At 40.7% G+C, this 15,756-nt stretch overlaps 1 protein-coding gene across 3 annotated transcripts in view; it reads right to left on the reverse strand.

Annotated features, from left to right (window-relative positions):
- Positions 1-14,332, reverse strand: part of LOC132820397 (nuclear protein AMMECR1-like) — a 121,348-nt gene extending 107,016 nt beyond the window's left edge. For 2 of the 3 annotated variants that reach the window (XM_060832486.1, XM_060832485.1), the window contains exon 1: positions 14,040-14,314. In XM_060832486.1, coding sequence (XP_060688469.1) covers positions 14,040-14,287 — 248 coding nt within the window. In that variant the 5' untranslated portion in view covers positions 14,288-14,314. Of the gene's footprint in view, positions 1-14,039 lie in introns of all 3 variants that reach the window. The other variant, XM_060832484.1, reaches the window with a different exon arrangement.
- Positions 14,333-15,756: the final 1,424 nt, after the last annotated feature.

Consider the following 15,756-nt stretch of genomic DNA (forward strand, 5'->3'; position numbering starts at 1 on the left):
TGTGGGTCAGCCTACAGCAAGTGCACTGCAGTGATTCAAGAAGGCAACTCACCAGCACCTTCTCAAGGGCAAATAAGGATGGACTATGTTAGCCAGGCAGCAATGCCCAAGTCTCAAAATGAATAAAAAGGTGCATCTGCTCATGACAACATCAGTAATAGTGATCATTGTATAGTTCTTTTGGAGACAAAGTGCCTTCGTTACAATGCAATAGAGATATTCTCATGTGTGTTGGCACTAACATTGTTCAATGCGATAACTTTGAATAGATTTAGCAACTAGCAAGATGCAAATTACTGTCGTTGACCAAGTATGATATCAAGGAGCCCTAGCAAAACTAAATGGTCAGTGAAAATCCTGGGTAAAAATGGTCCTTAGGCTTGTGTCAAACCTGCCAAAAGGAAAATAAGCTGCTGTTGCTGGAGGTCATTTGTCACAATTCCAGGACATGCCTGCAGGAGTTCCTCAGGGTCATGTGCTGGAACCAACCTTCTTTACTTGCTTCAAGACCACCATAAGGTCAGAAATAGGGATGTTTGCTGTTGATTGTACAAATGTTCATCACAATGTGCAATTCCTCAGATACAGGCAGTTCGCCTATAATACGATGATTGCGTTCTTGTGCAACCCTGCACGATATAAATATCGCGCAATAAAAATAACAGTGTTGGCAATGTAATCATGTTATAGACAACACATTTTAAAATTTTGCACTTTAGAAGCAGCGTTCCCATTCCTCAATCTCGTCATAGCCTATTCACATTGATGAAACACACGTTATAGCGGGACAACCTGTACTGAAGCAGTCCAGATCCAAAACTCAGCAAGACCTAGATGATATCTAGGCTTGGATTCACAAGTGGCAATTAATCTTCACGCCACGTAAGTGCCAAGGAATGATAATCTCCAAGAAAGAAACTACCACCCCTTTATATTCAGTGGTACTATCTTCACTGAATCAACCACGATGAATATCCTGAGTGTTACTCTTGACCTGAAATAGAATTGGATGAGCTACACAAGTACTGTGGCAACAGGAGTTTGGAAGTGATGAATTCAGCAGTGAGTAACTCAGAGTCCCCAAAGCATGCTCACACAATCGAGCAAGCACAAATCAAGAATGTGATAGAATACTCCCCACTTTCCAGAGGTTCAACAATACTCCAGGAACTTGATACCAAACAGGACAAAGCCTCCTTCACTAGCAGCAATTTGCAAATATTCACTCGCATCAGCACTAATGCTCAGCAGTAGCACTGTGTGACAGAAGATGTATTGCAGAAATGTGCCAAGACCACTTCACATCTTCCAAGCCCAGGACAACTGCAGTCAACAAGCACAGCAAATAGATGGAATACCATCCCATCAATTTCCCCTCAACGCCATTCACCATTTTTCTTTGTCACTGGTTCAAAGTTTAGAATTTCCTCCCAAAACAGGTGTTGTGGGTTCATCTCTACCAAATAGACTGTAGTGATTCAAGGTGGCAGCTCACCACCACCTTCTCAATTACAAATAGCCATAGGCAAATTCTGGCAAAGCCAGAAATGCCAACATTTCAAAATGAAGGAGGAAAATATATTAAGCCACCGAGTGTTCTGTAATCTCTTACCATTTAGAAAATATGCTTCTGCATTCTGGCTGCCAAAATGGACAGTTTCACATTTTCCCAATTATCCTCTGGACCATCTCATCACCGTTTACTTCCTTACTTGTTTACTTGTCATCCTCCAATTTCAAAAATCATTCCATCCACTTTTCATGCCATTATTTATGACATCTGGTCAGGTGGTGAGTGAACCAGCAGGTTTGGAAAAGGACATACCTGGGCAATTTTTCCCACACTGAAAGGCAAGTGCAGTGGAACAGCTTGGCTAGGAGCACAAGGCTTCAGAACTATTCTGGAATGTTGTCAACACCTATAGCCTTTATAGTCCCAAGTGCCTTTTGGCAATACTTAATATGCTTAGAAATGACATGCATCCGTGATGGTGGCAACCTCAGGAAGAAAGAAAGAGATTAAATTATTCAGTTAGCATTTCTGCTTGAAGCTGGCTGCAAGTGCTTCAAGCTAGTCTTTTACACATGGTTTATTGTTGAGGATTGGGATCTTCTTCCTCCTGTTTAGTTTTCCACCACCATCCATGGTTAGTAGCAGCAACACTACAGAGCTTAGACTAGCTCTATTACTCGTGAAATTACAGAGCTGCATCTATACCATAGTGCTTCCATTGGTTTGCGTGCAAGAGGATATCTTGTTTCAGTATGCCTGGTACTGGCCTTGACGAAACCTGGGCGGTACAGTGGCACAGTGGTTAGCACTGCTGCCTCAGCGCCAGAGACCCAGGTTCAATTTCCACCTCAGGCAACTTTCTCCCAGTGTCTGCTCCAGTTTCCTCCAGGTGCTCCGATTTCCTCCCACAGTCCAAAATTGTGCAGGTTAGGTGAATTGGCCATGCTAAATTACCCATAGTGTTAGATGTAGGGAAATGGGTCTGGGTGGGCTGCTCTTCGGAGGGTCGGTGTGGGCTTGTTGGGCTGAAGGGCCTGTTTCCACACTAAGTAATCTAATCTAAAAAAACCTCTTGCTGAGCTATGGTTGAATCCAGAGCTTGGTAGCAATGTTTGAAGAGAGAATAAAGAGGCTAGAAATTATGATGGAATACAATTCTGCTTATCCACATTACCTCAAAAGTGTAGTTGAGTTGCTGGATTTCTTAGAAATCCCCATTTAAAAGTATGATAGTGCCAAATAATAGCTTAGAGGATATCCTCAAAATGAACATGGTACTTCTCCACAATGACTTATTGCTATGCCTACTACCAATCCGCAGAGAGTTTTCACAGTGCCAAAATGCAATGTCCCTCAGCAATACTGACTGTAACCACCATGCTGCCACACATCAGGGGATGATAGCACTTGACACTGCCTGTAAGGTTCAATTCTGACTATGACCGCGTCAGAGTGTTGTTTGATTAGTCTATGGCACAGACCTATGCTAGTACTGACAACTTTGTGGGATGGGTAGGGCTGGATGTGCCACTGCTTTCCCACTGTCTAGGTCAATGCAGGGCAGTTCATTCCAGGGTCATCTCTTGCCTTTTCTGAAGAGGTTTCAATAGTGTTAAAAGTGTAAACATAAAATACATTAGCACATTGATTTCACTGGGCCACATAAAGGCAAACTGCAAACCCAAAGAGCTACTGACTACCCCCAAGTCAGATTAAGTTTAAGTTTTGGGAAACATTCCAGTATGTTATTTCACCGTACACAATGCAAGTTTTGAAAAGCCAAATACTTTGTGAAAATACTTTTTCCAGAACACATTTTCTGATCAGTTAAAATACCACTTTATGAAAATTGGTAAACATATATGCTTGTAGTTTCCACTTGGAAATAGTCGATGCTCCAGGAACAAAGTGCACTGATTTCGGACAGTGGATGTTTTGCTCAAATCTCTGCTCATACTCACTGGCATATACTGTGCCACAAACCAATATAACTAGACAGTGCTTCAGAACGTATATTAAAAGGTTATTTCCTGATATAGAGATTCAAAACTTGAAGTAATTACCACTAAAAGCATATGTCAAAAAAAAACTCTGAACCATGGCCTAGATCTTCCAATCAGGATTAGGAGCCCCAGAGACCAATCCAGGAATGCTTGCAACCAGCAGCAGAGTGCAGCAGCATGGAAATCAGCAGTAAATGGCTGTATTAAATCACTTAAAAGGTCCTGGAGCTACTTTGACAGCTAAGGAAAATTATGCAAGGTAACTCTAAGTTAGGATGCCAGATAAGTACTTAACTGGCAATCGTGAAGTTGGAGGACTGCGGGTGTCAAAGAGGTGCTATTGGTGGTTCAATTATGAATTGAAGAGGGTTCAGTATAATACCCCGAGTTACAGCAGGTTTTTAAATCCTCTAACATTTCCCGGGCAATGATCAAACCGAAGGAAAACTCAAATGTGGGATCTATTTTTTCCCAGGGAGTTCTAGAGGTCAGGAAATTGCCCCAAGGAATTTTCAATTTCCCGGGCAATTCTCTAAGTCAGATGCCTAGTCCAGACATGCAAAAGCAACTCTGCAGAAACTATTAGAATTTTTGAATAGAAGTAAGTATCTCCTCCACCACTCATAAGAAACATCGAAAATAACAAAAAGAAATTACACATTTTACTATTCTATTGATGGATATGGTTCAATTTCTCACTTAACTTTAAATATGGAAACATTCGTAAAGATGCACAGTAGTGTTCATGCACATTAAAGATACAGATCTTTTAAAATTAAGCTATGACTTGTAAACATGCAATTATTGGAAACTCACCATGGTGATTAATTTGATCTGGTGACATGGCCAGTTTCCAGCATGTTTTTTTTAAAACCAATAGAAACTCAATTTTTGTTAGACATAATTTATGGTTGAAATCTGTTGATCTTTGCTCTGGTTTGGCCATTTTCTGATAAACAGCACTATAAACTTTGTGGGAACTCCAGGTCAGGAAGTTTCACACTCAGGTTTTTATACACCTTTACAAAGAATCTAGGAATAAATACTGCAAATTACTGTGCAACATCTGCTTGATTGCTGAATAAGTTCCAATACCATAATTTACAAGTAAAAGGAATAAGCTGCAAGTTTCTTTTTCCCCAACCATTCTATGCGCCAACATTCAATGCTCCCAAGATATTCAAAAAACTAATATCCTCAGTATGTTATGGTCAATGAAAATCCTGATTACTACCACTTCAAATGAGGGAGAAAACACTTTCAATAGTTATAGTACGACCTGCATTTGCAGATTCATTTTACTAATTACAATTCAAAACCTGTGATCTAGGTCACCTTGCAGAATTTTCAAATTCCAGCAATACTAAAATGAGTCATTTTGTCAAAGCTGTTTACCTTGCAATCTTCAGCACAATTCACAAATTTAACTGGGCAATCAGCACTCCCCCACTTACAACAAACATTATTTTCCTTTTACATTGTTTCTTCTTGTGAAGTGTCCTGGAAAATGCAAGACAAAAGTTGTGACAAGTGACCTTTTTCAGCAAAACTCAGTTCTGTACCACCAAATGACTTAAAATTAGTAAACTGTCATTTCCTCAATAGAATTGAAGCCTGTTATATCAACATATTAAAAAATATAGCTTGAAAATATTTTGGCAAACATGTCACAGCCAATTTATTAAAATTACTAGTTATGTTTCAAATGCTGTTGGTTGGCATTATAAAAGTCAGAAATTAATGAACATTATTGGATTAGGTACAGCAGGAGTCTCAAAATGCATTGGCACTGGAATTCAGGGAAATATGAACATGTGGGAAAGAGATGATCAGACTCAAAATCTACAGGTACTGTTAAAAGTCAAATAACTGGTTGCTTCAAAACGGATGGCAACAGTCAGCAGGAGGATGAGTGTAAACCAAATAATCAGACAGAAAACTTTTCGTAGCTAACTACTGTCAACATCTTCTATTAGCTCAGTTGGCTGTACAACTCATTTACAGTACAGTATGATGTCGACAGTGTAGGTTTAATTCCAGTACTGGCTGAGGTTACTATGAACAACTGTAATCATCAACTTCTCGCCTCACCTGAGGCATTGTGATGCTCATGTTGAACCACCACCAATTGCCTATCAATGACAAAGCTGCCCCATCATCTAGGTCTATAGCAATTTTACCACTTGTCTACTGCAATACTCAAATGATTCTTTTAATTCTGATCTTTATAAGTACGTTTCTTAGACTTTAAAAGCTGCAGATTGTGTACAAGAGTGCTGTGCTGGGTTTAATTTTGTTTTTAAACTAATTCACAGTATGTGGTTATCACTGGTAGACCAAGATTTACTGCCATGAGAGAGGAGCAACAAGTTATCTATTTGAACTGCTACAGACTATGAAGATAGCATTATAAATGTATCAGGAAGGAACGTGCAATATATTGGCAGTTACATGTTTCCAATTCGGGACAATGTGCACCTAGTGGGCACAGGTGGTGGTGCACTTGCAGATGATACAAGTCACGGCTCTTTTTAAGAGTTGGGAAGAAGCCTTTGCAAGTCTACATTGTGTCCTGAATATGGTATGTAATAGAGCCACATTGTGCTAGCAGTTAACTGAGTCAATGTTTAAGGTGGAAACCAGGAGTTGACACTCTGCTTTCCGTCATACTGAGTTATAAGTTTTGGGAGGGTAGGAAGTGAGTCATTCATGGAAGAGTGCCCAATTCTAGCCTGCTCATTTAGTATTACGACAGTTGGTCGAATCAAGCTTCTAGTGAATTGGGGCACCACACCATCTTTGGATGTTGATGATGGGGTATTTAATGACATTAAAGTTATTGAATGTTATGGTAAGATGGCTAAATTTCCTCTCGTTGGAGGTAAATACTGCTGTTCAGTAATGTTACTTACTGGTCTACCTTGAACATGCTGTAAAAAGTTATTTTAAAAATGAACCCTTTCAAATAAGTTGCGATACCCCTCTGGAGTAGGTGGGATTTGGATCTCTTTGTCCAAAAGATTGGGTCTTCTGCAGTGGTAATGTCCCTAAGACCTCTTGTATGCGCATATACTTAGAGTCACAGAGTCAGATGTACAGCATAGAAACAGACCCTTTGGTCCAACTTGTCCATACCGATCAGATATCCCAACCAAATCTAGTCCTATTTGCCAGCATTTGGCCCATTTCACTCTAAACTTTTCCGATTCATATACCCATCCAGATGCCTTTTAAATGCTGTAATTGTATCAGCCTTCACAACTTCCACTGGCAGCTCATTCCATACATGCACCACCCTCTGTGAAAAAGTTCCCCCATAGGTCTCTTTCATATTGTTCCCCCTCTCACCCTAAACCTATGTCCTCCAGGGCCAGACTCCCCCACCCCAGGGGAAAAAAAAAGACTATTAATCTTATCCACACCCCTCATTTTATAAACTTCTATGAGGTCACCTCCAGCCTTCGTCGCTCCAGGGGAAAAAAAAACAGCCCCAGCCTATTCAGCCTCTCCCTATAGCTCAAATCCTCCAGCTCCGGCAACATCCTTGTAAATCTTTTCTGAACCCTTTCAAGTTTCACAATATCCTTCAGATAGAAAGGAGACCAGAACTGCATGCAATATTCCAACAGTGGCCTAATCAATGTCCTGTACAGCCGCAACATTACCTCCCAACTCCCGCACTCAATACTCTGACCAATAAAAGAAAGCATTCCAAACACCTTTTTCACTGTCCTATCTACCTGCAACTCCACTTTCAACGAGCTATGAACCTGAACTCCAAGGTCTCTTTGTTCAGCAACACTCCCTAGAACTTTACCATTAAGTGTATCAGTCCTGCTAAGATTAGCTTTCCCAAAATGCAGCATCTCACATTTATCTGAATTAAACTCCAACTGCCACTTTTCAACCCCTTCAGCCCATCTGGTCAAGATCCTGTTGTAAATCAGAGGTAACCCTCTTCGCTGTCCACTACACTACCAATTTTGGAGTTATCTGCAAGCTTATTAACTATACCTCCTCTGTTCATATTCAAATCATTTATATATAAATGATTGAAAGTAGTGGACCCAACACTGATCCTTGTGGGACTCCACTAGTCACAGACCTCCAGGTGTGAAAAACAACCCTCCATCACCATCCTCTGAATTCTACCTTTGAGCCAGCTCTGCATCCAAATGGCTAGTTCTCCCTGTATTTCATGAGATTTAATCTTGCTAACTAGTCTCCCATGGGGAACCTCATTGAACGCCTTACTGAAGTTCACATAAAAATCACTGCTCTGCCCTCAATCCTCTTTGTTACTTCTTCCAAAAACTCAAATCAAGTTTGAGAGATATGATTTCCCACGCACAAAGCCATGTTGACTATCCCTAATTAGTCCTTGCTTTTCCAAATACACACATCCTGTCACTCAGGATTCCCTCCAGCAACTTGCTCCCTACGGACATCAGGCTCATCGGTCAATAGTTCCCTGGTTTGTCCTTACCACCTTTCTTAAATAATAGCACCACGTTAGCCAACCTCCAGTCTTTGAAAACCATGGAGTAAAAAATGAGGTCTGCAGATGCTGGAGATCACAGCTGAAAATGTGTTGCTGGTCAAAGCACAGCAGGCCAGGCAGCATCTCAGGAATAGAGAATTCGACGTTTCGAGAAGGGCTTAAGCTCGAAACGTCGAATTCTCTATTCCTGAGATGCTGCCTGGCCTGCTGTGCTTTGACCAGCAACACATTTTCAGCTTTGAAAACCATCACCTGGGACTATCGATGATACAAATATCTCAGCAAAGGGCCCAGCAATCACTTCCATAGCTTCCCACAGAGTTCTAGGGTACACCTGATCAAGTCCTGGGGACTTATCCACTTATGAATTTCAAGACATCCAGCACTTAATAATCTGAAGAGTTCTAGTGGAAGAGAATACTATCCAAATCATCAGCAGACCATGCTGAGGCTATGGTGAAGGGAAAGTATTGATGAAGCTGATGGTTGGATCTAAATTAGTACCTGGATATTTTCCAGCAAGTGTGCCTTGAGGTTGAGATGACTAGCTTCCAACAATAATTGCCATCAGCCTGGTATTAGATTGGACTGCACCTGCTGACTTCAACTTTACATTCACAAGACATTAAATTTAATAATTGATAAATTTAAGATTTCTGATTAAATCAAATGGCTGATTGTGAAAGAACACAACAAGACAAAGAATAGCAGGATGGGCAGATGCAGTTCAATATGAAATATTAAAATACTCTGTAAAAGAACATGGAAAGGAAATACACAGCAAACAGTAAATTTTCCAGAGGACATAAACTCAGTTAACAGTTTGGTAAAAGGTGAGTGTCAGTAAGAGCACTATAAAAGGCTTACCAAATGCTTAGTTTCATATCTTGATTAACTAAGCATAACATCAAATCTGTAAAAAAAAACTAACATATTTGCACTTGGATATATTGCTCAGAAATGTTAGGCACTCTTATAGAAATATAAAAATTGATGTCGACATTTTACAAAGCCACAGTCAAGTTACTTTTGTCAATTTTTATAAGATATCACAAAGCATGATGGAATATTGCAAACTTAGACATTTGGCCTCTAATAGAGCAGAGAAGGTTGATGAGTGACCTAATGGAGATAGAGTTAATGGAAAAGGTAAACTAAAAGTAAATCATGATAGATTTTCTACTTGTTGGTGAAACAGTAATAAGGAGACTTGTAAGAACACAAGAACTAAGGGTTAGAAAAGTTGTAAAACTACCTACTACAAACAAATCCATAATTTCTTTTGTAACAGGTAATCTATACATGTCCTGTTCCACCCCCGCCTCCCCCCCAAAATAAGTGCAAGGACAAATGCCAAATTATATACAAAGGCTACCAGCTTCACATATAACTTCTGGTCGTCAAAATATTTCAAGGATGACAGTTAATGAACTACAATTATACAAGGCCAGTAATAACATTTCATGTGCTCAGCATTTAAAATCTTAAATGTTTCGTGCTCATGTTGTGGCCAAATACTAAAATTTTCTTTGCTGCCCCAAATTCTTCCCTTAGCACTTCATCTACTATCTTTAATGATTCCTTTCACAGTTTCTGCCCAGTATCAGTTATTCAACAGAAGCCAAATTTTGAAAGTTTGTCCACCAGCAGCCCAAATCAAAATCTAGGAACAAATTATCCACTCTTCCACTGATCCAATGCTATGTATTATCTCCTTAATGTTTGAACCTTCTGGATTGTTTTTAAAAATATCATATTTATAAAAGAGAGAAACTTATCTTGATCAAAGCTGACGAATATTAGCACATTTTTTCTTCAATATTTTACATAAATCTTCATACACCTCTAGTCGCAACAATTCTACAGAATCCAAGGATACTTTATGGCACAGGAAACCGTTCAACCCACTGAGTTCATGCCAGCTCCCCAAAAAGGAATTCAATCAGTATCACAACCCCATTAAATCCCAAATCCCAGCATTATAATTTCTTCAAAGGCTCCAACCAATTCCTTGATAGAAATCAGGATTTGTTTGTACTACACCATGTTCTAGCTATTACCATTTATTGTGCAAGAGTTCTTCCCAACAGTTCCTCTATATCCCTTCCGCAAAATCTTAACTCTGTGTCTTCTAGTACCTGTACTGTTACAATCAGTTTATGGCAAAAGATTTTCGTTGTCTAATATACCTGAATTTGTCAGCATTTTGTAAATCTTGATTTTTTTTACCTCTAGCCTTTCCAAACCATCACTGCACTACCATCGTTTTTACACTCCACCTCTCACTACTCATTTGTTCGCATGCTAGTAGGATACTTGAATGCCCTTTTATGCTGACTGCCATTCTAGAACATAGAACATAGAAAAATACAGTGCAGTACAGGCCCTTTGGCCCTCGATGTTGCGCCGATCCAAGCCCACCTAACCTGCACTAGCCCACTATCCTCCATATGCCTATCCAATGCCCATTTAAATGCCCATAAAGAGGGAGTGTCCATCACTGCTACTGGCAGGGCATTCCATGAACTCACGACTCGCTGAGTAAAGAATCTACCCCTAACATCTGTCCTATATCTACCACCCCTTAATTTAAAGCTATGCCCCCTCGTGATAGCTGACTCCGTACGTGGAAAACCCTATCTAAACCCCTAATTATCTTGTACACCTCTATCAAGTCACCCCTAAACCTTCTTTTCTCCAATGAAAACAGCCCCAAGTGCCTCAGCCTTTCCTCATATGATCTTCCTACCATACCAGGCAACATCCTGATAAACCTCCTCTGCACCTGTTCCAGTGCCTCCACATCCTTCCTATAGTACGGCGACCAAAACTGCACACAATACTCCAGATGCGGCCGCAGAGTCTTATACAACTGCAACATGACCTGAGGACTCCGGAACTCAATTCATCTACCAATAAAAGCCAGTACGCCATATGCTTTCTTCACAGCACTATTTACCTGGGTGGCAAATTTCAGAGATCTGTGTACATGGACACCAAGATCCCTCTGCTCATCCACACTACCAGTATCCGATCATTAGCCCAGTACCCCATCTTCTTGTTACTCTTACCAAAGTGAATCACTTCACACTTACCTACATTGAACTCCATTTGCCACCTTTCTGCCTAGCTCTGCAACTTATCTATATCCCGCTGTAACCTGCCACATCCTTCCTCACTGTCAACAACTCCACCGACTTTCGTATGATCCGCAAACTTGCTCACCCAACTTTCTAGACCCTCCTCCAGGTAATTTATAAAATTACCAACAATAATGGTCCCAAAACAGATCCTTGCAGAACACCGCTAGTAACTGCACTCCAAGATGAAGCTTTACCATCAACTACTATCCTCTCTGCTTCCAGCCAGCCAATTCCTAATCCAAACCTCCAACTCACCCTCAATACCATTCTATTCTTGTTTTCTATCTGCCCATCTTATTTCAGTCTTCACCTTTCTCAACCTTTTGTACCGGATCTGATTTACGTTGAAAAACTCATCCAACATGCAACATTACACTTTCTAGTTCCATCATAATTTCCATCTCCCTCATCATCCAAGGGGCTGTGTTTTGGCTCAATTACCTTTCAGGCTTTACCCTAAAAAGACTGTACCTTTTGACCTGTTACACCATTTTCTCCCCCGGTCATACTCTGGTAAATTCCTCCACAAAAGGACATTTCTTCACTTCTAAGCTCCTCAAGGTACTGAGTTCCAACAAAAGACCAAGTAAACTTTCTTCCCAAAAGGTTTTTGCATATATTATGATAAACATTGAGCATTACAAATACTTAGTCAGTGCCAGTTCTGGGCAAGTGACCCCAAAAAGTAAACTTCATATTTTATATTAACAATTCACAATAACTGCTTAAAACATATATCGGCTCAAACTTACTCCATGCAATTGTAAGCTTCACATTATAATATTTGCATGGTTAGTTATTCTTCTGACTCCCCTTCAAACGTTTCATTAAACGAGCCCTATTCTCATTATTCGAACGAGCAGTTTCCCCTGCTAGTGAAACCAGAGTGATCCAGGACTGAGGACACATGACAACTCAACCTATAGTTAGTATCGAATGCAGCTTGTGAAAATGGTGCAGTTCTGGATAATAACTGCAGAATAAATCAAACATTGGGATTAAAATGAGGAAAACGTTTGGAAAATTGTACACCACACAAGATGGAATCATAATTCAAAATTTAATTTTACTATAGTGTAAAACTAACAAATGATAACACTACAGGGTGGTAGAGTATACTTAGTAGTATCACTGCTGCCCCTTAGCCTCAAGCACCCAGGTTCAATTTCACTACGTGAAGTTTGCACATTCTCCCCATGTCTGTGTGGGTTTCCCCTGGGTGCTCATGTTTATTCTCAGAGTCCAAAGATATGTACATTTACACCACAGTAAAATTAAAATTTCAGAATTATGATTCAGAATGCTCTATCTTGTATGCTGTACAATTTTCCAAATTTTTCTCATTTTAATTCCAATGGCTGATTTGCTCTAGAGTTATTACCCTGAACTGCTCCTTTATCCAAAGCCATATTAGCCATGAGAAATGCAGGGTAACAGAGATAGGGTGGAGGTGGGTCTGTGTGGGATGCTTTGAGGATCAGTACATACACGATGGGCCAAATGGCCTGCTTCCACATTGCATGGATTCTATGATTCTGTGAACACCTTTTAAACTATCCCAAATATAAGGGATCTTACACCATATTCATCAAGACTCCTGAAAACAGTATTGAACAATGAAGGCATGCCAACTCCAACAAACTGCATGGAGTATAAAAAAAACTTGCAAATAACAAGTAGCAAATGCTCATTCATTATACAATTCTAATCAATAACCTTTTTCAACTTGTGCACTTTGGAACTAGTTGGAAATTTTGTTTCTTTACACCATGTACCTGATGATAAACTTTTTCCCATTCATTCTCATACTAGTTTCATGACGCTGAAATGCAAAGTGTCACTAAATTACAACTGCGTGACATTGTTTATTTTGCACTTACTGCAATCATTTCAGCACAGCGCACAAATCATACAAAGTATTTAAAATTAAAACTGAAAACCTTAGTTTTAAAGCACAGTAATTTAATGAGAAACATGGGAAGGTTTCATGCCTGTTAAATACCATTAAATAGCTGAGAATGCCATGCAGAAGTACAAACAGATTTGCTGAATCAGACTTAACGAAACGTGTTTCTTTGATCTTTTAGAAGTCGTAAATCAAATAATTCAAACCAAAAACAATTGAAATGATCGAACAGTTTTTTCTTCCCCTGAACTAAACAGCATCGCTTGCTTTGATGTTTAAAAGTTCATGGAACATAACCTGGCCTCGTCAGTCCGCAGATCCTCCAAGAATACGGTTTGTATCTCAATAACGCCGGTCCGTCAGTAATTAACTATAACATTTCAGTTTAATTGTTTAAAGCTGGATTTGTAATATTGACAAAGGTTAAAAACAACTTGTTACACAACACTTCCCTCTGGCAATGAACACAATCACAGCAGGATCGTTCCGAAGTTTCCTTAAAAAAGCAATTACTGAACGGGCGAATACAGCACTCACTTCGTACTCGAAAGACTGAGTGGAAGAAACGATTCGTTTCTCGCACATCCTAGCCAAAGTCACTCGGTAAAACATTATTTTAAAAGCGCTATATAAAAAAAAGTCTAAACGTAGAGTCCAAGCAAACGCATCCCGGGACAGAAAAATAAAAGTTGTAGGGACGATCCAAAACAAGCTGCGGAGTTTGTTCTGACAAACTTGGAGAAGGAGGCAGAGTTAGTTCCTTTGTTTATGAAGTTCGCACACAAAACCTCCCGAAAACGGGCAGAGAATTGCATTTCTTTCTACTTGTTACGAGATTTCCCAGCGGGGAAAATAAATCAGAGAAATAAAACAAGCAGCCTTTGGATATGCTGGAAATCGAAAACACACGCTTAAATCGAAAGAAAACCCGAGACCGGCCGGCGGTGCCATGCCAAGGAGTTTGGGTACTTACTACGGGTCGTTGGTGAATCGTGGGCTCCGGGGCGGCTGATATCCGTACAGATGGCAGTACAGGACGTCGAAGCAGAAGCAGCACATCTCCGAGTTGACCACCATGTTCCTGCCGCCAGGGCAGCCACTGAAACCGTTGGCGCGGGTCACGTCCTTGCAGTGGTTCTCGTTGGAGTTGTTAGACGAGGTGGAAGAAGACGAACAGCTCGATAGCTTCTGCTTCTTCACTCCACAGCACCCCGCCGCCATCTTGGAATCCACCGGCGCTTCCGCGAAGCCCCGCTTTCTACCCATACTCCTCCGCGGTGTCGAGGGGGCGGGGTGAAGTGGGGGCGGAGCGAGGCCGGGGCGGAGCCGGAGAGCGCTTGCGCCAGACGGTCCTGCAAGGGGAAAGGGAATAAAAACAGAGGGGGGATAAAAAGTGATCATATTGCACGTGCTGCGGCCCCCGAGGCCCTGTCAGTAACAGCAAATTAAATGGGTTCTACCCCCGCTGCCATTGCCATGGTAACGCGGCCTACTCAACGCCCGCTGTCAACTCGCGTACTCACAAACCAAACACCTAGGAGTTCGCCACCGTCAATTTGCCGCTTTCCGTGAGTGATCTGATTTACAATTACTTTGAACCCATACAATCTGTATTTTTAAAGTGTCACAAGCCCGGCCCCGTACCATCGGGAATTCTTTGCGAGGGAACCGGTCGTCGTACATCAGCAACGACACCCGAATTATCCTTAATGTCACTATTCTGTGCACCTCAGTAAACTTCCTGATGGAACCGAACAAACAACATCAGCAGGCAATCCTGGAATTTCCTACAAAAACGCGAAAATAACCCAATGCTGCAGTTATGGAATCCTGAGTGTGGGTGGATCGATGGGATGAATGATCTCGCCTCTCCCCCCACGTAGGTAACCGTCTCTGTGTGACTGACAGCAGGTTTAATCCGTACACTCATAATCTTTGTAAATTACTACAAAAAAAACACGACCAGTTAGTAGTAGAAGCACAGAGGAGTAGCCCGTTTCAGTATTCAACGCTTCACACGCATGGAAAAAAGTCACATTTCCAAACATAAGATTCTAGTCAAATATTATGTAATGTTTTAATATCCATGCATTAGAATTTTGTCGGGGTTTTAACACCTGGAGTACTGTAAATTTCATAGTGGAATACTGTGCCATGAATTACAAGTCTTATCTCGTCCAACTGATTCACAATCAGAAGTATTGGCGAGTTTGAGAAGATTTGAGATTCTGGATGTAGGTTTGCTCGCTGAGCTGCAAGGTTCATTTTCAGATGTTTGGTCACCATACCAGGTAACATTTTCAGTGAGCCTCCAAATGAAGCACTGGTGGTGTTGCCCGCTTTCTATTTAAATGTTTGAGTTTCCTTGGGTTAGTGGTGTCATTTCCTGTGGTGACATCATTTCCTATCGTGACATCATGTCCCATTCTTTTTCTCAGGAGGTGTTAAAGGGGATCCAAGTCAATATGTTTGTTGATAGAATTCCGGTTGGAATGCCATGCTTCTATCAACAAACACATTGACTTGGATCCCATTTACCAACCCTGAGAAAAATAACAGGAAATGACATCATCATAGGAAATGATGTCACCACAGGAAATGACACCACTAACCCAAGGAAACTCAAACATATAAATGGAACACGAGCTACACCAACAGTGCTTCATTTAGATGCTCAGTGAAGATGTTAC

The sequence above is a fragment of the Hemiscyllium ocellatum genome, chromosome 11, assembly GCF_020745735.1.
Source record: "Hemiscyllium ocellatum isolate sHemOce1 chromosome 11, sHemOce1.pat.X.cur, whole genome shotgun sequence".
NCBI lineage: Eukaryota > Metazoa > Chordata > Chondrichthyes > Orectolobiformes > Hemiscylliidae > Hemiscyllium > Hemiscyllium ocellatum.